The 23,373-nt window shown below is 50.3% G+C and overlaps 1 protein-coding gene across 3 annotated transcripts; it reads left to right on the top strand.

The window, feature by feature from the left end:
* Positions 1 to 121: 121 nt before the first annotated feature.
* URB2 (URB2 ribosome biogenesis homolog) lies at positions 122 to 23,213 on the top strand. 3 transcript variants are annotated; one of them, XM_053912926.2, is made up of 10 exons: positions 122 to 332; positions 2,101 to 2,239; positions 4,103 to 4,279; positions 5,934 to 9,252; positions 11,253 to 11,413; positions 11,704 to 11,814; positions 13,725 to 13,967; positions 15,332 to 15,419; positions 18,017 to 18,156; positions 21,439 to 23,213. In XM_053912926.2, exons 2-10 carry the CDS (start codon positions 2,114 to 2,116, stop codon positions 21,634 to 21,636), a joined length of 4,563 nt encoding a protein of 1,520 aa, XP_053768901.1. In that variant the 5' UTR covers positions 122 to 332; positions 2,101 to 2,113; the 3' UTR covers positions 21,637 to 23,213. The 3 variants fall into 3 exon arrangements, with proteins under 3 accessions (XP_053768901.1, XP_053768902.1, XP_024417614.2); XM_053912927.2 differs by having other exon boundaries at positions 122 to 428; XM_024561846.4 differs by lacking the exon at positions 122 to 332 and adding an exon at positions 441 to 596.
* The last annotated feature ends 160 nt before the right edge of the window (positions 23,214 to 23,373 follow it).

Below are 23,373 nucleotides of genomic sequence, written 5' to 3'. Positions count from 1 at the left end.
TCGGGCCGCCGACGCGCAGCGGCCTCCACCAATGGGCGAGGCGCCTCGGCGCTCCGCTGGCGCTGCCTGGCGTGCGCGCCGCCCCGCCCCGCCCCGCCCCGCGCCGCCGCGCCGCCGCCGTCTGCCGGAAGGAGCGAGGGGGCCGGTCTCACGTGGTGGGGCCGCCCGGGAGCCCCGACTAGTAGCCGCGCTGCTCCGTCCTCGCCCGCGGTCCCTATCCCGGCCGGGCGCGGAGGCGAGCTCCTTAACCTGGGAGCCGCCCTCCGTCCTCACCCGCCGTCCCCGCCAGCGGCGGGGCCAGAGGCGAGCCCCTTACCTGGGACCACCCACAGGTTGGTTCCTACTCGGGGTGGGCCTGGAGGGGAGCCCCTACCCTGGGGACAGCCCCCAGCCCCCGGCGGCGGCCCCCACCCGGAGTGGGCCCCGAGGTGAGCACGTTACCTGGGGCGACCCTCCGCCCCGGACCCCGCCCCTCCCGGGGCTCTGCGCTCAGCGAGAACCCTCTGGGCCGTCTCCTTGCGCGAGAGTCGGAGTGGAGCCGCTGAGAAGCAGCCTCTGCGTGAGCGACGCCGGGGCTTTGCAGCCCGCTGCGTGCGGTACGCACCCCTTGCTACGACCGCTGGGGGGCGCCCCGAGCGGAACGTGGGTAGAGCCGCGAGGTACCTGGGGCGTCTTTGTAGCTAATTCTGCAAATACTTTTTGAGTACTTTGTAGCTGTGGCGATGGCTACAAACATACCGAACTTAGAAATTAAGTAACTAGTTGTTAGCTATTGGACGTTTTGACAAAACAGGAAAATGACAGTGCTAGACTTGTAGTAAAGTGAAATATACGATGCTCGCTGTGTGTCCCGCACCCGGTGTTTGCTCAATCCCCGTATAGTTAGTTACCCGTTCACAGTAAGTTCTGAAGGTGGGACTGTGGGATTTCAGGCCCAAAGACTTAAAAAGTACAAGCTATCCAGCCGAACGTTTTTTAGGTTTGACAGTTTTACGTTAGAATCATGGGACTGCGATTTTCTTTTTGGAATTTCCGTTATTTTGTTTTTTGTTGACACATCAGTATTTGTCAGTAAAAAAACGGTATTTCAGCATTAAGTACCATGAAAATTTTTCTCTTTTGAAGAACTGACTTGTGTCCTTTCATGTGATGGAAATGGCTTGCCCAGACGTTTCCCCTTTTTACTATGACTTTTAGGAAACTCAAAGCTCCATTTACCTCAGTTACCTAGAATCACAGGTCGTTAGCATGTTTGCTTTCCTCCTTTGCTCATGGTTTTATTATAGTCCACATTTACCGTCTTAACTATGTAGCCATATTTCGCAGAGTCTTTTTGGAGGCACTGTGTCTTTGTAAACTTACATATTAACAACTAAAGTTATAGTGGGAAGTTACTGTTGTAGCTGAAATAACAGTACTCCCATTGAGTAGGTTTATAATACTGTATTTTTCTCATTTAGAATATTTCTGTAAATACTGCTTATTTAGCTCTTTGAACTACTTATTGGAGTTGTTTCCATACATAATATATAGTATATTTTAGGAGATTTGTACAGAAACTGAACTTTTTTAACCTAAAACCATATGTGAGTGACTCTTCTTTCACAAGGAGTTTGAACACTTTGCCCTCTTGTCACCGTTGAGGATGCGATGTTTGATCACAGCACAAATACTTGTGCCTGTATTTGTAATCCATCTTCTGCCTGCTTTTGTCCGAATTTTGTGGGCCCTAGCAACTTCTGTATAATATAGATTTATGCCCAAGATTGCGTTGATGTGTTTTAACTCACTAAAGGAATAATGGACACAAACACGTCCAGGTTCTGGCAGAAGAAAGGCCTGCTTGAATGTGGTTGGTAAGGTAATAATATGGGTATAGTAATTTATAGTTTTAATTTGAACATTTCACCTAAAATGTCCTATGGTGTGCTTGAGTGTCATATTGTTATGTTACAGAGTTACATGCTTATGATTTTGTAATAAAAGGGGCATTATTTGTGCCAGACCCTGTATATTGGACAGTAAGCTACGTAATGTTCATTTTCTGATGCCTGTTGAGTTTGACCTTAGTATATATTTTTCCATTGTTTTATATTGTAGATAAAGTGTAGCAATGGCTGCTGTTTATTCTGGCATTTCCCATAAGCTTAAAAGCAAGACAACTTCCTGGGAAGATAAACTAAAGCTAGCTCACTTTGCTTGGATCTCCCACCAGTGCATTCTTCCAAATAAAGAACAAGTAAGTTCAATGTGAAACTTACATTTTTATAACCTAATTATCATTTATGTAGATTGCAGGTTGATGTTTAGTTAAAATTTTAAAAGATTAGAAAAACGGTTGGGGAAGGCAACTTGGCTGGAAGTTAAAGTAATGTCTGAAAAAAAGGAATGTCAGGTGTTTTGTTACCAAACTTTTTGGGCTGCAAACCTTAACAAGCATCTCTTATAATGCAAATCAAGTATATACATCAGTGATCAAATTGGGAGTTAGGTTACAGAAATGAGATTCTGCGTGTGTGGGTATCTCCATTTGTTTGTAAATCCGGAGTGATGCTCCATAGGTAACTGTTTGTTGAAGCTTTGTTAAACATCGTTGGAATTTGACGAGTTCAAGTTGGGAAGTAGAGAAGCTTTAGTATTTGTATTAAGCCATTCTAGAAATGGATTAGGGACTAAGAAGGACATTGCCCTCTACTAACATTTCTCAATCTTACTTGGCTAAGTGTATTTGGATGAGCTCATGAAATTGGGGTCACGGACAGCCGTGTGCCACTATTAAAGAAGACAGCTAGCATGGAATGCGTCAAAAGCGGAGTACATCTGTCAAAACGATGATGAGGCACAGTATGTAGAACACTGGCGTATCTCGTGGTTTCCAAAGCTGGCTGCACCTGAGATCCTTGACAGCCTGACAGGCACCTGGCAAGTGCCACATGTGCTGAGACAGAAGGGGGAATTATGCAGGCATGTTTAAAATTTCATTTTTCAGTTCCAGTGGGCATTCAGTGTTATTCCTTTCCGTTAGTTTGAGGTGTAGTCACAGTGGTTCGACAGTCATATGACTTGCAAAGTGATCCCCCCGATGCTTTAAGTATCCACCTGGTACCACACATAGTTATTACAATATTATTGACTATATTTTCTATGCTGTGGTTTACATCCCCATAACTATTCTGTAACTTGCAATTTGCTCAGTCCCTTCCCCTTTTTCACCCAGTCCCCCAGCTCCCCAGCCCTCCCCCTCTCCTCTCTGGCAATCATCAGTTTGTTCTCAGTGTCTATGGGTCTGTTTCTTCATTTTTTTCCCTTTAGCTTCTGCATATGAGTGAAATCATATGGTATCTGTCTGTCTCTGTCTGGCTTATTTCACTTAGCCTAATACCTTCTAGGTCTATCCGTGCTGCTGCAAAGGGTAAGAGTTCATTCTTTTTCATGGTCATGGCGGGCAATTTGACCAAGGTCTCCACTCCCTGGATCCTGAGAGGTTTCTCCTTTTAGCGTCTGTCACTGCTCATGTGTGGTTGACTGTCTGGTTTGTGACCAGAGGTCTCACCGCTTTCGCTTGTGTCTGTGAGTAAGGAAACAGGCCACAGTAACGGGAGTTGTCTACGTCAAACACTCCTCTGCGTACAGCGCTTGTGCATCCTTATGCAGAGGACTTTCTCTGTCTTCCAGACAAGGTCCATGGATTTTGAGGTTAAGCTACAGGTAGCATGGGAAGCCAGGACACAGACTCCTGTCTTTTAACTGCATTTTTGCTTCATTTTGTTGTCATTCTGAGCAATTGCTGTGTTTCTAATCTTTGAAATTTAGTATAACTATATAGAGGAGTTAGAAGAAACTGTCAGAGTTCCACTTGAAACTTTTGATTGGCCTCAGATGAAGACAAAATTGTTTTTATTGTTTCTGTTCTTTAATAATAAGCAGTTTAAGATAACAAAACATTTATGTAATATAACATTACCAAAGGTGAGTTTTAAAGGAGACTTTTTCCTCTGGCAGTTGGATTTGCTTGTACATGGAATGTCTCTAACTGTCCAGTGTTTTTATTTATTGGTAAATAAATTCATTTATTTTCAGAGTATATTTCTTCCAAATTCAGGTGTTACTTGATTGGGCAAGACAGTCATTAGTTGCATTTTATAAGAAAAAGCTTGAACTGAAGGAAGACATCGTTGAAAGGCTGTGGATCTACATAGATAACATTCTGCATAGCAAAAAGTTACAGAATCTCCTCAAGAATGGAAAGACAATTAACCTTCAGGTTTCCCTAATCAAGGTAATAGTGTCTTGTGTTGTCTGGTATGTGTTACATGCATCTCTGTTGATTTCCTGTCGATGCCGGAAGCTTATTTGTTTTAGGGTTAGCTTTCTGAAGATGGAGGAAATATCAAGGCAGGGAAGAAGGAAATAATATTAGAATTATAATAATGACTGGTATGCACTGAGTGAGTATTGCGTATTCTCCATTGTGCTAAGTACTTTGTTATTTAATATTCAAGAGAAGCTTAGTACTTTTTCATGAAGTGGTTGTTGATTACCTTCTAAATAGGAAAAGATAGCCAGCAAATGATGTTACTTTGCGATATCCCTCCCCCGACCCCCCGCCACCATTCTGTGGAGAACAAAGGCCAAAATCTAGATAGGAATTTCCTTAGATTCTTGACTCCACGTGATTTCAAAGCCTCAGATCACAGTTATGAACTTCACTGTCAAAACGGAGTGTTTGGAGACACCCCGAGAATAGCTGGCGCCAGGGGAAAGCACTGATAACGAGCACCGAGCCTCACGGAGGTTAAGTAACTTGCTGAGAGCCCCCCAGCTGGTGAGCGGCACAGACTGCCTGGTCGCAGAGCCGTCACTCTGCCTCGCCCGCGCCTGTGCAGGGAAGAAGGCGAAAACCAGTAGACGCTGGGAACAGAAGAGTTCAGTCGTTGAGCTGCATGGTGTTTCATAGGCTTCAGTGGTTCTTGAAGTTATTTCTGAATTGTGTGTCACTGCTTAGCACGATAGACTGGTGGCCACTGAGCTGGGCTGTTGTGAATGGTCTTCACCTCTACGTGTTTTAACAAAGTCACTTTAAAATTTACGTGTGCCTTATATAATTACATAAAATATTAATTCCGTAGCACGTGCATTCATTGGATAAATAAATTGCCCTTTGGGTATAAATGTGGGCAGAGTGTTACAGACGAGTTGTGTGATCGGAAGTAGTTAAGAGATCGCTGTGGCAGTGCGTTGGCATTTAAGTGTTCGGCATTTCTGTTTCAGCTTTTCCAGAGCCAGCAGTTACTTGGATGGAGATAGTCACACCTGTCATTGGGCCACTGATAATTGAGCCCCTAGGATAAATCTGATTCCCAGACGTTGTAAGGCTGAGAGCAAGTTACTTAGCCCATGAGTGAATTTTGGGACCTGCCTAGCACTCATAGTTTCTGTCATTCATGGATTTCAGAATTTTGGAAGCATACACTACGGGTTTGCTGCATAACACCTAGTAACTGAAAACATTCGCTTTCCTCTTCTAAGAGTGCCTTTCGCTTTGGCTTTAAAAACAGAAACAGTATAATTAATTGCAGAAATGTAATTTGGACGATAGGATCACAACGAAAGGCTGCTGTCCATCCACCTGTAATATGTAAGCTGAATTGCAGGTCTGGGATCTTTGGAGTTTAAGCCTTATAAAACCCAGCTCTTTAAAAAGGGACAGCAGGCTTACAAATTACTGCTCTGCTTCCTTTTTTTGAATTTGTATCGGAAGAAGGATGTGTGAAGGAATTAAAACAGGTTCAGGTTCACGTAGATGTGATAATTTGGCCCTTCTCTTTTATCACGATGAGGGAAAGGCGTGAGTTGATTGATTCTGTTGTGCTTTCTGTGTGTATGTGAGGCTTTACCGTAGTAACGAGTGTTCTTTCTTTCTCAACGTTCAGGTCATAAATGAGAGACTAGCTGAGTTCTCGCTCTCAGGATCCCAGACAAACATCAGTGCTGTGCTCAGCTGCTGCCAGGGCATCCTCTCGACGCCCGCCCTTGCGGTCATCTACACGGCCAGACAGGAGCTGATAGTGGCCTTGCTGAGCCAGCTGTGCTGGTCAGCATGCAGGCAGCCAGCAGCAGCCGTGGTGGCCCAGTTATTCGAAGTCATTCATCTGGCCCTTGGCCATTACCTCTTGATCCAGCAGCAGCAGGTGAACCCAAGGCGTGCCTTTGGAGAGGTGACCGGGCATCTGCTCCAGCCCTGCCTGGTCCTGAGGCACCTACTCTCGGGGGGCACGTGGACACAGGCTGTCCAGGGCCAGCTGCGGCAGGCACTGAGCCGGGACCTTCGCAATCAGATTGAGGCCATGCTTCGAGGTGGCGCTTTTCAGCTAGAGTTGCTCTCGTCCTACACAGAGGAGCTCTTGGCCCAGCAGCAGGGGGACACGAAGATGGGGGCCATGAAGAATCTCCTGGCCCCCATGGACACTGTGATTGCCAAGCTGGTAGATGCTGGCTACTGCGAGTCGTCCCTTCATGCTGCGGTTGTGGCCAGCTCGGTGGCCTTGCTGTACAAGCTCTTTCTAGACTCTTACTTCAAGGAGGGGAATCAGCTTCTCTGCTTCCAGGTGCTTCCCAGGCTGTTCGGCTGCTTGAGGATTTCACACCTGCAGGGGGAGCAGCTGCAAGCCCTGTCCACGTCGGATTGGACCACAGAACTCCTGGTCGTAGAGCAGCTGCTGAACTCAGTGGCGAGCAACAACATCTACAACATCGCGGCCGATAAGATCCGGCACGGAGAGACCCAGTTCCGCTTCTACCGCTGCGTGGCCGAGCTGCTGATAAACCACTCACAGGCATCTGTGCCGGCCTGGTTCCGCTGCCTCAGGGTGTTGATGTCTCTGAATCATTTGATCCTGGAGCCAGACCTGGACGACCTGTTGGCTTCAGCGTGGATTGATGCAGACATAACAGAGTTTCGAACCAGAAAGGCCCAGGAGGCCCTTATTCACACTCTCTTCCAGACGTACGTCAGACTCCGACAAGTGCCACGGTTGTTCGAGGAGATCCTGGGGGTGATGTGTCGTCCAGCTGCCGAGGCGCTGAGGCAGCCGGTGCTGGCCGCAGGCCCCTCCTCAGTGCTCTGTGAGTGCCTCCTGGACTTGCCTCCAAGTCAGGTCTTGGACACGTGGTCCCTGGTGCTGGAGAAGTTGCAGTCCTTGGTCCTGCCTTATTTGCGGGGTGATGCCGACATGGCCTTGAAGTCGCTGTCCCTGAGCTCCCTGCTGCACTGTATCATGTTCAACATGAGGATCCTGGACAGCAACACCCCTCTGCCCGTCGTCAGACGGATGCAGGGCACAATGCAGAGGATGTTCCGAGAGCTTGTGAAGCCCCTGCTGGACCTCCTCCTGGACCCGCTGGGCCCAGAGCCAGAGCTGTGGCTGCAGAAGGTCAGTGACTCCGCGCTGCTGCTCTCCCACACCTGGGTGCAGGTTGACACTGTGCTCAGTTTGAACTGTAGCCAGTATCACACTGCATCTGGGGCCCCTACAGGTGTTACTCTGGAGGTCTCGAGCCTCCCTCTGTTGCTCCCAGGTGTAGAAACACACCATTGGAAGAAGATAGAAAAGATCACAGCTCAGTTTGACTCTCTTGGCAGGTATTGCTTAGAACAGCTCTACTTGCAGAAAATGAAAAGGACTTTGCTGCAAACGAGTTTCCAGTGTGAAGAAGCCCTCCATACTCTGAGGGATGATGCCGCCTACATCCTTGCTTCTGGCAGAGAAAGCTTGACTGAGGGGACGACAGCTTCCTGGGATGGCCAGGTGGGGACCGTGAGTGTGGTCACATACCCTGTAGCTCACTGGCACTTGGTTGTGTCGAATCTCACAATCTTGACACCCTATCTTTGTCCAGATGACGTGAGATACCTGGCCAGTGTCCTCCTGAGCACTTTGCCAATGAGCAAAGTCCAGGAAGGCTCAGCAGATGAAGAGCCAAACATCACACTTGGAAAAATATCCGAGGCCATGTTTCACAGCCCCCTCTTTCCAGAAATGCAGTGCCTTTACTCCGCCTTCTTGGTGTGCCTTGCTGAGAGGTGTGCCAGCATTCTGTGTTCTGGCGCCCGGAGCAACCCAAGGCTTCTCAGTCAGCAGCTACCCTGGCTTTTTGAAAAGGACCCCATGGATGTGGCCTGTTGGGAAGCCAGACATGCCAAAGTCAGACCTGAAGGTACAGAATCAAGAGGAGAAATTGCCCAAAACTTACTATCCTTGGCCAAGAGTGACTTCCCCATTCGGCTGGAGAAAGAGCAGCTGGAGAGCATCCTGGGGCTTTTGGAAGTCGTGTCTTCTCTGCAGCTGGACAGTCTCTCGACCGCCTGCCACGTGCGCTACTTCCTTCTGTTACTGTCGATGGCCATGGCCAAGCTGCGGAGCTCTTGCTCCTCCTCACAGACCCTGACGTTTTTGATGACTTGCTACCGGCTTCTTGGTTACCTGCAAAGAGGGAAGAGCGCCCATTCAGTGCTCAAGGTCATGTACGTCAGTGATATTTTTGAAATCGTACTGACCTCATTGTTCAAAGCCAGTAGTGGATTTCTTATTGATAGGGATGACCCTTCTTGGCTGGAGTTCCTCCAAGTGATAGGGACATTCTTAGAACAGCTCCTACAGATGCTTGTCCAGATGAAGCTCAGCTTGGTGCTCAATTTTGGGAAAATCATCACATTCCTCTCCAGGTGCAAAGTGTGCACTGAAGCAACTTCAGGCAAACAGGTGAAAGATCAGAATCCTCTGGGCCGGCAGCTCCTTCTGGTGTCTCTGACCACGTTGTGCCAAGTCCTGGGGCCTTTTGTCCGAGGGCGGAGGCAGCAGCCTGAGGCCCCGGAAACACTGCCGGGGCTGTTGCAGCAGGCGGCGCTCCAGCTGGGCGCCCTGCTGCAGCTCTGCAAGCCTCGTGAGACCCGGGGCCTGCACTCTGCCTTCCTCTCCTCGGTCTACACGCTCCTGGAAGTGGACATGGGCCGGCACTCCAGTGGGTCTGAGATTTCGCAAGTGACGGACAAGACGCTGCTCTCCGGTGCCGCCCTCTACCAGAGCGTTTACTCCCAAGTACTGTCCGAGTTGCCGGCCCTGGCAGGACACTCCCCGTCCTTCCAGGCAGCCGTGCGGTTTTTAACCCTCTTCTCTTCGGCCCCAGAACTACATCCCAAGAAGGAGTCCATTTTTATCTCCGTGTTTCATTCTGTGAGAAACGTCCTCACAGGTAAGACATTGTCTCTCGAGCTCGTTCTGTACTCTGGAGCGTTTGGGAGAAGCTAGCGAGAAGGCTCTCAAGGTGAGTTGCTGTCCCTCCCCTCCCAGGAGCAGGTGTTCATTTCAGAAGGTACCACGTGTGAGTGAGCGGTGAGAAGATGTCCCTTGTAGGACCCCCGCCCTGGCATTCCTTTCCGGTCTCTGTGTTCTCTGGCCCGGTTAGCTGTCACCTTCATAGTGTCCCTGCGTTTGACACACAGCAGCCTTCTAGGCATGGTGCTTTGTGTCCTAGTTTTTCACTGATTTTGGAGAAAGTTCTAGTTTTTAGTTTTGAAATCTCTGCTTCTCTTTCCCAGCTTTTATCCGCCCTGTCCCTGGATGGCCAACAGAGACGATTGCATTCTTAGGAGTAGACTCTTCATACGAGGTCCTCAGTGCCAGCAATTAACTAACAAATACACAGAACTTGCCCGCTTCCAAGACATGACAATAACTTAGTTTAGAGGGACCCTCATAAAATTCCTTGGGGGCAGGACCTCAGCCCCCCAGGTTTCAGTGTAGTGCTGGGGGTCATCGGCACTGTGGGTGCTAACTGGCTCAGACCGTGACATCATTGCCGTGTTGGGTGGGATGTCACGGGACCGCAGGGCCAGCCAGTGTCTTCGTGCACGCAGACCCCATATCTGCTGTCCCCTAGGTCATACAAAGGTTAATGGGCCAGATTTTATCCCTGTTTCAAGATAGCACATGTCACATACCACAGCCGGCGTGGGTTTGCTTTCTTCTTGTTTTGGTGGTTACTGGGGCTTGTGGTTGGTTAGGATGAATCCTCTGAGGTGAGGTTGGGGAGGCTGTCAGCCAAGCCTGACCCTCAGAACGCATGCCAGCCTCTCCGCTTCCCGGTGGAGAAGCCGTGACCGGCGAGGAGGAGCCCCAGGTGCGCGCAGATCCGAAAGTGTTAAGTGGGGCCTTGTGGGAAGTACGGCTGCCTGGGCCCAGGCCAGGCTGAAGCGTCGAGGCCTGAACGGCGCTGCTGGTGTGTCTCCCTTTCAGTGGCCTTTCCGTCTCTGCTGGATGGTGGGTGGACTGATAGCACAAATCACAGTAGTGACACAAACTGTGTGAGGCGAGCCGGACCCCGTGGGACTAGAGGAGGAGAGGTCGCTCGCAGACAGGGCACCAGCAGTGGTGGTCGTGGAAGGAGAGGCAGGCTGGGTGGAGGTGGAGGGTGGGGGTGCTAATGGCGAGCCTTCCATGTGGTCCAGGCTCTGTGGGGCTGACGTGGCACTTGGTGCTGTTGGTGCCTTTCGCTGTGAGGGCGTTGAGGCTCAGGCCGTGCACTTAGGGTCTTCCAGCTTGCGGCATCCAGCTCGCTCAACGCCTGTGGCTCCTCTGCCCTCAGTGCTGCACAAAGCAAGCGCAGGCTGGGCCTGGGAAGGCACCCTGGCCATGTGCAGTGGCCTGACCGTGGTAACACAGCTGGAAAGAGAAGCTGGGGTCAGGCTGTAAAGGGCCCCGCATGTCCTCACTTCGGAGTCAGTTAGGAAATCGTGGGCCGGGGGCCCAGGGACATTTAGGAGGTGCTCCCGCTTTGGGTGAGAACCAGGTGACTACAGCAGGCAGTCCCCAGGCGATGAGGGTTCTTCTCATCTCTTCAACATGCCCCTCTGCTTAAACGTGCAAGCCCGCCCCTGAGACCTGCTGGTTTCATAAAAGAGTTCAAGGAAAGCAGAAAAAAACTAGAAAGCGAGCAGCTGGCCCTTTCCTGTGGTCCAAAGGGAAGCCCTGCTGAGAATCGGCGTCGTCCCCCCACCCCTAGCTCTTCTCTCTCTGCTCCACCTGCATGAGAAGCATCAGGCTGGGAGTGTGGGTGCCCTGTCCTGGGGGTGTTTGCATGCTCCTGGAATGGTGACTGCACAGCTGTGTACTGTCTTGTCTGGGGCTGCGCTCATTTATCTCACCTCCGCTTGTCCGTCACATCTAAACAGTTTTGATTTCTTTTCCACGCAGATCCTGCAGTTCCAGCTCAGGTAATTGAGGACATCAAGCCTCATCTGGGAGCCTTGTTCACCCACATGCTAGAGGTGGGGACCACAGAGGACTTCAGGATGATGTTGCAGTGCGCCCTCCAAGGGCTGGACGTCAGGAACATGTGGAGAGCCGATCGGCCGGTGGGTCGCTCTTTCCCCCCTCGGCTGGCAGGCGTGTGAATGATAGTGGCTCAGATGGGAAAACTTGAGTGGCGGTGTCACCCCTTGGACCAAGTGCAAAACCCGATAGAGACTCTAGGAGTTTATGGAGGGAGCACAGGCTTCTGGAGGCCTCGTTGATGCTTCGGGCATCTGAGCCACGGGCTGACCCCTGGGTCCTGCTCTCTGACTTCAACAGTGGCCGGCTTCTTTCCAAGGTGGACTTTTCAAGAGTTGACTATCTCTGCTAAAATTTCTCTCTTTTTTCTTAGACCATTCTGTCATCTGTAACACTGGTCAAGTTGCTCCTGAACTGCCCATTCGGCGGAGAGAAAGCGCGGCTGTTCTGGCGTGCGTGCCCGCAGATAATCACGGCTCTGACTGTGAGTGCCCTGCCCCTCCTCCCACTTCCTGTCCAGGCAGAAGGCGGAGTTCGCTCCTCCACCCTCCGGCTTTACGCACAGTGTTCCGGGGCTGCAGACTGAAGACTGCTGTGAGCAGAGCTCATTGCTGGCCGTGCACATCTGGGTCATTGTTGAAGATGCGGGGCAGGAGGAGTGCAGGGCCAACAAGGAGCATTGGGAAGCATTCGCTCTTGTTTCTTTGCCTGGTGACAGTGTTGGTTTGAATGGCAGTGACATCCAGAAGGTCACACGTCAGTTCTGGTTGGTAACTCTGTGCAGGCGTGAGAAGCCCCTGCCACGCTGGGCTGGGCGGCGGCCCTCCTGACAGGCTGCAGTAGACGGGATGTGGTGATAGAGGAGGCTGCTGTGGAGGCCCGTTTAAATTAGATGAGGTGGGAAGGAAGTCTGGAGCTTCCTTTGTCCCCACAAAATGTTGTGATGGGTGCAGTGCAGTCATTTGTTCCAGGGGTGTGTGTGCGCAAAGTCTGACGCAGTGAGAAAAAACGGCTTCATCGAGTGGTGTAGTTGTGTTGCAGGCAGTATTGTTACAGTCCCACCTAAGTGTTACCTACTGGGCCCTGGCGACTATGCACAGCGGTCACAGGACTTCTTGTTTCACTAGAACGAGGCCGACCTGGCACCGGGGCTGCCTCGGAGTTTCTGTCCTCTGCAGAGTCCGGCCTCAGTGTTTCACTTCAGTTCAAAAGATCAGTGTGTGTTTTACCATCGCTGTCAGTCCTAATGCTAGCTTGTGCTGACTGAGTCACCCTCAGTTACCGTATTCTTAGGGCAGAGGGTCTAAAGAATAGACTTACTCTTTCTTTAAAAAAGATTATTAATTTTAGAGAGGGAGACGGGGGCGGGGGGAGAGAGAGGAACATCAGTGTGAAAAGAACATCGATCAGTTTCCTCTTGTACGTCCTCCGACCAGGGGTCAAACTCATAACCTAGGCGCGTGCCCTGACTGGGAATCGGACCCTCAGCCTTTCGGTGTACAGAAGGACACTAGTCAGCACAGCCACGCTGGCCAGGGTGTGACCTGCCCGTCTCTCTCGTTCTTGTTTTGTGGCTTACTTGTTTCCCTGGGAATCTGCATTAGTAGACGACTCCTCTGTCTCCCTGTGTGTGTGTGGCAGGGGTGCATCAGGAGGAAGAGGAGTGTGTGCGGGTGCGGGTGGAGTCGGAGATGAGGGGCTGCATCACTGGTGAGCAGTGTTGGCTGTGGGCGTGGCAGGTCTGCGCTGATAGTGGCTTAGGTAAATCTCAGTGGGATAGCGCGGAGTTAGCAGAGCCAGAGCATCCAGAAAAATGTGAGCCTTGTGGGAGACGGGCCCCAGGAGTCCTCAGCAGAGGTGCTGTGTACAGATGGCCGTGTAGGAGGCTGGGCGGGGGGTGTCGCAGGTGAATGCTCCCAGGTTACGAGGGGAGACTGAGCTGGCCCTCATCTTGAGTCTGTTCTCTTCGTGATCCAGAACAATGATGGGCCATCTTCAACTGGAGCCGACTGTTAAGACATGTAGCAAATGGAGCTTAATTGTAGACATGCACAACTAACGCTCCTTTTAGGAAAATGTTCTGTTGTGTCTGATGTGAAGTTCTCTTGTTTTGAGCACTTGGATGAATCAACTCTGATAAGAAATTATTTCTCAGGGTAGACGAATCCCACAAAAAGTGCGGCCCCAAACGGGCAAGTCCGTAGTGGTCACCCTGGGACAGGGACACTGGCCTCCTTGTCACCTTGAACTCCCCGCTGACCACATCGGTGCATGTGGGGGTTTGGACATTCTGACTTCCGCCACTGCAGTTCTCCCCTCTGTTGGCTTCAGTTTTTGTCATTTCTGCTGAGAATCACCGTCACTTTCTTTTCTTCATTCCTTCTTGGCCTGTAGCTGCAAAACCGAGAGGCCTGTCAGGAGCAGCCCCTGCCCTTGGCGTTGGTGGAGTCCATCTTGGACGTGCTGGCCACCCTGCTGCGGCAGGGGGAGGAGGCCATCAGCAACCCGCACCACGTCAGCCTGGCCTTCGGTATCCTGCTGACAGTACCTTTGGACCACCTGAAGCCCGCGGAGTACGGGAGCATCTTCCGGCGGGTGCACAACGCGCTCTTCTCCATCCTGCAGTGCCACCCGAAGGTGAGGGGAGGAGGACCAGGGTGCCAGGCAGCCTTCCCTTTGTGAGCCGGGTAAATTCGCCTGCAGAAAAGCAGTAGCAAAGCGTCACTATTGCAGGATAATAACAATAAACAGTTGGTTCCAGTAACTGCCAGGGCCAGAGAGGTTTCTCAAGCACAGGAGTACTTGACCTTCCCATCGGGCTCTGAGTGAGTTTGTCTTTGTTGGACCTGACACTTTGAACGTGTTTGTGAACTAGCTCTTTAAGGGAACTCATTAGAAATCACTCTGTTTTCGCAGATCATCTGTTTACATGGAGCTCACTTGCTTAGCTTTCTTCTTGGGCTTGTAATGCAAATGGACCTCAAGAGCGAGCCACCCTGAGTTCCCACTGAAATGAGTTCCCATTTTTAGTGTGTGCCTTTCGGGTTAAATGGACGCTAGAAACAGATTCCCCACTACAGCAAGTTTAAGTAGGTGGTAATCCCATTTTATGGATGAGAAACAGTCTCAGAGTCGCTAAGGGACGTGACCAATGTCATCGGCGAAGTCAAAGTCTGAGATTCAAGACTGGATTTCTCTGGCCAGGTGTTCCTCTCACTGCTCCACCTCTGTCCATGGGATGCACGGGGACTCATTAATAAGGAGGGAGACCCCTATCCACTGGTGCAGTCACATAGTTTCAAGTGTTTTAATGTTCTTAAGTTAGAGACCTGCCAGCAATGCCGATTTGAAAACATGTATTCTCTGGCAAACTCAGCGCTCGTGATACTGGGCCTCACTCCAGGGCCTTCCCCACGAAACAGTTGCCTTTGGCCCTGCCTGTCTTGTCCACAGCTTTGTTATTAAACTCTCTGTTGGTTGGTAGAGTTTTATGTGACTGTGCAATATAAATGCAAGAGCAAGCAATCACCAACTGAAATTGCAGGTCTTGCAAAAGATGCAGGATTTTACGCAGCTGATGAAAGTAGTGACTTGTGTAGATCTGCTGAAAAACCAGTAGCAAGGGACCGTTGAGCAGAAGTAGACTTGAATGAGAGAGTTGGCTAGGGTGGTGACGTGGTGTTGCCATAGGGATGATGTCACTGGTTACAGTTGTTCACCCTCATGTAGCCTGTGCTGTAGAGAGCGGGAAGGGGGCCCCAGGGGGTGTGCGGTCAGTGTTGGTGTGCACAGTAGGTCCTCTGACCTGAAATGTTAAAGGGTCAGGTAAGGTGGGTGAGCAGTTTCCCCAGAAAGTCCAGGGAAAAGGAAGGTGCCTCAGCTGTTTTGCGCGTCCTGCTGGGTGAGGTTAAGAAGGACATAAGGATGAGCTCCCTGAGAGCGAAGTTGAAATAAACAATCGCCTACGTAGTTTTATACTCTTCTGTCTGTTATTATTGCAGGTAATGCGGAAAGCCATCCCTTCTTTCTTGAACTGCTTTAATAGGTTGCTGTTCTCAGTTATTCACGAAGGACGGCAGAAAGATAAAGGTAATAATTTAGACTCATGCTATCAGCCACACGATTTCAAATGTGTTTATCTTGCAGTGTCGCTGGCCAGGTGTGTTACTGAAAATAAACCCACCCAGCTGAGTGTAAGTAAGAGGAATATTCAGGTCATCAATGAATACTCACAATAATTTTTTGAAAAATTTCGAACTGTCACCCCTTTTTACTGTATCTAGAACAGCAAGTGCATTCAGTGTCTCCTAATTGAAATAATTCTTTTTCTGGGAAGAATAGGTACCTAGATTCAGGAAATGTTTATTCTCATAAAAAAGGGATACAAAAGGGACTGCAGTCCCGTTTGGCCTTACGGACTTTGTATTTTAATGGGGACCTTAAAGAGGAGGCGGCAGGTATGGAGCCGTCACATTGTGTAAAAAGGGTGAGTTCTGCCTGCAGCTCACCGTTCCAGCCCCATCTTGGCAAAGTCCCGTTTGCTGCCCAGGGAAGCAAGCTGCCTTTGCGGCAGCATGAATCACATGCACAGCTTGTTTTCCAGCCTTGAAGCCTGTGCATCCCTGCTAAACTTCTGTTTGGGGAAGAGTCGCATTGCACGGACCTGCCTCACGCCGTCTGGTGGGCTGAGCGCGAGGACAGGGTGTGTGACGGGAGCCCTGGGGCTCAGAGGAGGGTCTGTAAGTCCCCTGGAGGGCACCAGGGAGGACCTGGGCTGCGGCTCTGGACTGACTAGCAGTGCGAGTGGTGCCCCACTCCTCCCCTGCCGGGGTGAATCGGTTTGATAGGTTCAGACTTGTAGATTTAAGCTGTAACTACCTAAACAACTGACTTCTAAGTAAAGAAAAGGTATAGTTAGCACTGCACTCTGATTCCCAAGTTATTGTGCCTGGTTTGGGGCTAGTGGGGGACTGCACAGGTCGGCGTTTGGCTCTCTCCCTGCTGGGTGCAGAGCACGCCTCAGTGTAACACTGTGACTGTGCTCAGGAGCAGGATTGGGAAACGGGCTCCAGGTCCCATGCTAGCCTCGATCTGCTGGTGGTGACTAACGGCAGTTCCGTGTCGAGGCCTCTGAGGTCACGTCTCAGCTCCACAAGCAAGGGTCACTGTTCTGGCTCACGAGGGCGGCCATGACAAGAAGTGGGACATGGCGGCGAGGGGGAAGCCCTGGGCCCAGTCTCACCAGGCCGTGAGCGGAGCCCTGCTCACACGCTGGCAAAGGTGTGTCCTCTGTGCACTTGGACGTGTGTCCTTCATTCCGGGGAGCCCAGGCGCACATGACCCGTGCTTGGCTCTGGCTGCGTGACCTGCTGCGTCCACATTGGTGCAGCGTGGTCATCTCCAGTCGGCCAAGACCCGGTGCTCCGATGCATTCATGGCTGACCGAGTAGGACTTGCACTGGTGACTCCCTGGGTTGGCACTGATGCCCTCTGCAGTGACCACACGTTGCACCTGCATTCGAGCTGTGAGCTGTGTGTGTGGTCTCACGAGAGGAAGGAAGGAAGGGTGTCCATCACCTGCTGGAGTTCCCCACTCGAGTGCACTGCCTGCTCAAACAGCCACGTGAGTGTTGACAGTTGGCATGATTTCGTGCAATAACATTGATCTAGAAAAATTGCACATGTGTTTGTATGCATAATCGAGGTCTTAGAGAAGACGTTGTCCATTCTAAAAATCAAGTTTACTGAGGCATAATATATGAGAAACAAACTGCATCCACTTGAAGTACACAATTCGAAACACTCTGATAGGTCCCTACCTGCAGAAAACCACCGCCCCAGTCAGAATACAGAACATTTGCATCGTCCCCAAAAGAGTCCTCTTGCGGCCATTCCCTGAGTCTGGCGCCAGCCCCGGCAACCACTAGTCTGCTTTTTGTCACTGGTCCATTTGCATTTTCTAGAATTTTGTTCCAGCGGGTGCATCCCCCTGGTGGGTGGTGAGAGCCAGGGCAGGCACCTGGGCTCTGTCGTGAAGGCAGGGGAGCCACTGTGACCTGGGCCAGGGCGCCACTGTGGAACTCCTGGTTTAGCGCCCTTGGTCGGTGTGAATTCCTCAGTGGGTTTCTTAAGAAGGGCCTGGATGGCCTGGCTCCTTACGGTGGAAAGGACTAGGGATCAGAGAGAAATCTGGGAAGACAGGAATGATAACTGAGTCTTAGATGTCTCTCTGCCTGAAAAAGAAAATTTCTGCACAGTTTCTGAAGTGGAAGGAGGCAATGACATCATTAGGCCATCTTATCTTTAAAAGTACATGACATTAGAAACCATTTTCAAAGAGAATTTTCCATTTTTTTCTGCCTATTTAAGCCTTCCTTTTAGAAATCCATCTCCTTTTAAAATACAATAGCTATCCTTGATTTCACCCTAAAAAATCTTGATTATTCTCAATAAACTCTTAATAAAAACCGTGTACTCTTGACTATTTTAAGTGTTCTTCCCTTTGTTGTGTAGATAAATATTTGGACATATTCTCTCTCCCTCATTCTGTCTACAAAATAAGCTAGTTAAAGAGTGGGACAAGTGGAAGATTTGAGTAATCTGGGGCTGTAGTAGAAGTATAAAACCAGAAGAATGAAGGCACGAGGCTGGGGGCTGATGGGTTTGGAAACACTCTGCTTCTGCAGGGGGCGCGGACGACCTGCCGGCGGTCCTCGAGTGTGCCCGCCTGGTGGAGAGGATGTGCAGCCACGTCGCAGCCCAGGCCGAGGACTTCACGGTGTTCGCGCCCTTCATGGTGGCCCAGTACCTGACGGAGGTGCAGAAGGTAGGCTGGGTGGACAGCTCCACCAAGTACTCCCATTTGGAGTCCTTCGTAGCGGGGCTTCTCAGTCGAAGTGGCGAGTGCCATTTTGGGTCTGCTCCCCCTGCATCGTGGCAGGGTGTCCAGCCCGTCCCCAGGTGTGGAGCGGAGCTGCGGAGGGTGGGGCGACGTGACATTCGAGGGCTGTGGTGTTGGAACATGGAGGCACCCAGTAGCTGTTAGGTCTCCTTCTGGCTCCAGCACGAACCTCGGGCCTGTTCTGGTTAGTCTCTGGAGTGATCAGGGAGATGAAATGCTCCCAGGTTTAGGAACAGATCTGGGCTCATTGGTGACCAGAGAAAGGGCTTCACGGGCCTGTAGTCATTGGGTCTGTTGTGCATGTGACTCAGCTGCTCGCAGACCCTCACAGTCAGTGACACAGTGCAGATAGGAGCAGAACGGTGCTAAAACCGCTGGTGAAGTTGTGACGTGAATGAGAGGTGCTGCATGTTCCAAGGGCCATTCGGCTGAGCGCCTTCCTCAGAGGACCTGGCGTGGCGTCCCCTCCTCCTGAGCCTGTTGCAGGACGAGTCAGTCACCACTACCTAACTCAAACCCACCATCCCTGCCCGCCTCAGCCATGGAGATGCCTGTCATGGGTGGGCAGTCGGCCAGGTGGGGGCAGGCGGAACACGCTTAAGGGGCGGCCCGGCCCCAAGGGTGTGCATGTGGTCCCTGCCAGACCCAGTGTGTGAGAGGGCCCTATACCTCGTCCTTTGGCGTGGGCTTGGAGTTTGGCTTCCTTGGAATTATTTAGCATTTTTGTAGAGTCTTGGTATTTTTCCAAGCACTGAAGTCATTAATACATAAGTGTTTGCTGAAGGAAAAGCTGGCATTATTTTCTGTTTCACTGAAGAATAAAATGAGACACAGTGATATCACTTAACTAAGGGCCAAGAAGGGAGGCAATAATTTTTTGAACTCTTAAGTCATTAATTATTACTCTGAGATTAGTTTTATGAAAAGTCTCTTGTTTCCTGGCCTTATTATTCATGTCTAATTTATGTTTATCAATTATTTTTTTATTTGTAATCTTGGAAGCCAGAGGCCTTGGGAATTATCGAAGGTTCTAGTATCCCAGAATCCGTTGGCAGGAGAGTCTGCGTCTTATCTTTTATTTGTTTTTCAATTTAGTAATGCCAAAAGTATTCCACGTGCACCGGAGGCTTCTACTGAGAGAGCCGTGAATCTTTCTAAACCGGGAAGACATTTCTGAGATTAGTTTTTGCTGGACAGCTAAGTGGGCCCCCTTCGCGGTCTCCTGATATTTCGGTGGAGTGGGGCAGGGGTGGCCTGTCAGCTGTTTGAGCAGATGACCTGGTAGGACCGCGTCCTTCAGCAGAAGCAGCGACTCCTGCGGGTCTTGTTCCCTCCTTGCAGTACTGCAGTCCCAGTGCTGACGAGCCCGGGAATTACGGTCACTGCTCTCTCTTACCCGTAGATGGAATTCACAGCTGTCCCTCTCTGATGGCTTAGAGCAGGGGTGTCAAACTCGTTTTCACCAGGGGCCACATCAGCCTCGAGGTTGCCTTCAAAGCGCCAAATAATTTTAGGAGTGTATAAATGTAACAACTACTCCGTAACAGTTAAGGAGTTGAATTACATTCAGCCCTCTGAAGGCAACCGCAAGGCTGATGGGAAAATGAGTTTGACGCCCCTGGCCTGGAGCGACAGTTTGTGCTGCCCATCCTGCCCGCGGCTCCTGTAAGCTCCTCAGAGATCCTGCACTCGCTGGCCCGTGACCCTTTCTTCTCGTGCATCATAAACAAGTTGTCTGAAACATAAAGATGTGGTGGCCGTGTGGTTTTGACGCCACTCTGGTGGGCCTCCTGTTGCCACCAGAGCCCCCTGCTGGGGGCTGCGCTCCTGAGGCCCCACCATTAAAGGGATCGTGAGGAGCGTGGCTTCCGGCCTCGGTTCTGCCCCTGGGAGGTCGTTATGTGTTTAGTGCGTGATGACTGACTGACTGACTGAGGGTCAACTTAAGTCCTCACCCCACTGGTGAGGGGAAGGACTTCTATTGTTTTTCATTTGTCCTTTTTGTCTTATTTTTTCTTCCCCTCCCTGATGCCTTTCTGTGAAGTCACAGACAGGGCGGTGTACCTTGGTCTCTGAGTTCTGGTTTATGGAACAGTGCAATTCAAGGTGACCATCTGCCACAGTTTTTTTGAACTGTCATGTGAAGATGATCATGACTTTGAAGCATAGTGTCTTTTTAGTGGCAGGCACAAACAGCCTCTTTAGGAATCTGCCTCCCAGTGGTTGCCTAGGTGACTCAGACTCCTCCCAGTTAATAAGATCCGTCCCTGCAGGATGCTGTGATTGACAGGCATGGTGGTTTACAGATGACCTCTCCTAGGTCATCAGGACGAGCATACAGAATGAGCCACACCCCAGGCCTGTTCACACTCAGCCCAGTGCCAGGCTCAGCTGCAACCTGACTTTCTGCTGCAGATGCGCGTGGGGCCTGTTTCCCGGCCTTTTGTCTCGATGTTGATTGGAATCTCTGATCCGAAAGTTCATGTTTGGTATCCAGTGCAGCTGCACCAGAGCCGGCCCGCCCACCCCTGGCTGTGCTCCAGATTTTAGCTGGCCCAGAAGTTCAGGAACGAAATCGGTCCCTGCAGGCACAGGGACCCAGGACCCAGCCATTCCGGGGCAGTGAGGGACTTGGGCCCGCTGGCCTATTGTTGCTGGAAATAAAAATACCCAGTGGTGGGAATCACATCTCATCTGATGTGGGCTGGGGTGATGTGGTCTAGTTGCTCATCAGCCCGGCAGAGATCTGTTTGGAGAGTGTCAGAGCCCGCCTGTCACCTGCACGCCCTGCTCTGGGGCAGGGCAGCCACGGTAGTGAACTTCCTGCTGGTTAGTGCAGCTTCCAGTGTGACTGACCGTGTGGCAGAATGTAACGCCACGTGCAGGCGGCTCTTTCTATGATTTTTTAAATGTAAAGAGTGCAGTTTTTAGATGCCCCTGTTAAACACATAGGTGCATGTGTTCATGTATCTAAAGCTACCCCCAGGGTGTTTTATTCAAGGTTTTCGTTCACTCGAGTCGGCTTCTATTTCCCCAAAATCCAAACTTTCAGGATGTGAATATTCAGTTACATGAGGTGTGTGCAACACGCTATCTTAAAAGGACTGTCTCTTTTGAACTTGGAAGCTGACGTTGAAATTCCCTGTCGGGTCTCCTGGGGCCCGGCCTTGCCCTGTCTTTTCTCACGGACAGTGTGTCCCTCCCCAGGTCACCCTGTCCCCGGCTGTGAAGGGCCCCCTGCGGGAGGGCATCTACCTGCTCCTGGACCTCTGCATCGAGCCGGACGTGCAGTTCCTCCGGGCCTCGCTGCCCGCGGGCGTCAGAGATGTCTTCACGGAGCTGCACAGCGACTACGTGAAGCACCACAAGGGGAAGCACGAGGGGGAGCGGAGGTACGCCGCCTGAGGCTGCGCTGCAGCGGCCCTCCCCGGCCTCGGAGGAGGGCGACTCCAGATGTTCTCGTTCGTGATGGGGACATGTGGAAATGCTTTTGGGGTTATTTAATGTACATACGGTATTTTACAGTCATGTTTTCAATGTGGAGTATTTTTTAACATATATATATATATTTTTTTTTTTATGCAGTAAGTATTGCAATAGAATCCTGAAAGTAGCACCTTAGAATGAGGTGAATTCAATACAAAACTGCTGAGCCCCTGTCGCAGCCATTCCAGATGTGGTTCCTGCCTCCTTCCCTCCCTCCACTGGGAACTGTGTAGCACTCACTGTTTTACGTCGGGTACGTGGCTGTGTAATTAAGTGCACTTAAACATCTCACCTTTCTCAGTAACATGGCAGCATTGTTGAAATGGCACTTTTTCTGATGGAGCTGGGAACGCTGGAGCCCCGCGGCGCAGCGCGAGCAGAGGGCACTGCCCTGGGCGGGGTCTGCGCCCGCTGTGCAGGTGGGCACCGTCGGGAGGGGCAGTCAGGCGGCGGTCTCCTGCCGGGCTTTCTGCTCCGGCTCTGCTTGTGCTTTAGATGCGTTTTCTATTCAGTCTAAGAAATACTCCTAATTATTGTTTTCGTCTCCCTAAGCACTGCATTTCATTACACCAATCTCAGAAAAAATAAAAATGAAAGGGGAAACAACTTATTTCTTTAGCAGAAGGATTTTTCAAAGCATTTAGTTTCAGCCTCTGTGCTTTCCTTGGAGTACTTTGTTTTCATCCCTTTGAGACACCCCCCCCCACACACACAGAGTCACACACACGTGTGTGCATGTAAGTGACTATGTAGTTGCCAAAATGGATCATAAGTCCAATTTTGTTTGTTTTGTTTTGGCTACCTAACAACTTTTCCTGTGTGAAAGTTCAATAACATTTTCGGGTCTCTAAAGGCGTTTGAAATACTTTCTGATGGCTTCACAGTAGCCCATTGCCTAGACGTAGCTGTTCCATTTCATAAGCCCCCGTGGCTAGGTAACAGGACCTTCCCGACGTCCCTCTCACGAGTGGTGCCTGCAGCTGAGGCTTCCCTCCTGGCCTTATTTGCATAAGATGAAGTCCCGTAAGTTGTATGCTGGTCAGAAAGGCCCATCAGTTTTTAAGAATTTACATAAATATTGCTAACTTGCCCTCCAGAAGGCATACTGATTTTTTTCCCACTAGTGAATCAACTTCAATGTTATTGATTTTCTCTGTTTTATGCTTCCTTAATGGCAAAATATTACTTTGCTTTGAATTTCCTTAATTACTAAATTATACATTTTTCATATTACCACTTATATTTCTTGTATAAATTACGTCTATGTAATTACGTATCTTATATAATGTTAGCCTGTTTCTCAATTAGGATATTTGTTTTTTTTCTTGCTGTATTTGTGGTATTTTATGTTGGAATTCTCATGCCCTTCTTTAGTCAAAATATTGACTTAAATTATTTGAGGGATCATCTGTAAACAAAAGGCTTTTTTAAACAACTTTTTAAAGCACATGAACACATGTGTTTGGAGCAGATAATATAAAAATGGATTTTTTTGACTACCTGAGAAAAATAGCCCATTTTTTATGCCCTCAATTTGGTTTTCTGTGTTGCGTTGATGGACGGAGTTGGGGAGGCAGCTCTGCTTCACCTGCTGCTGTTCTGTCCGTTTCCTTCCCTCTGCCCACCCAGTGTGTGCGTGGAGGTGCTCCCTGGGCT

Source organism: Desmodus rotundus, chromosome 10 (assembly GCF_022682495.2).
Source record: "Desmodus rotundus isolate HL8 chromosome 10, HLdesRot8A.1, whole genome shotgun sequence".
Taxonomy (NCBI): Eukaryota; Metazoa; Chordata; class Mammalia; order Chiroptera; family Phyllostomidae; genus Desmodus; species Desmodus rotundus.
Note: the sequence above shows the minus strand (reverse complement) of the source record. Positions and strands in the feature narration are given on the sequence as shown.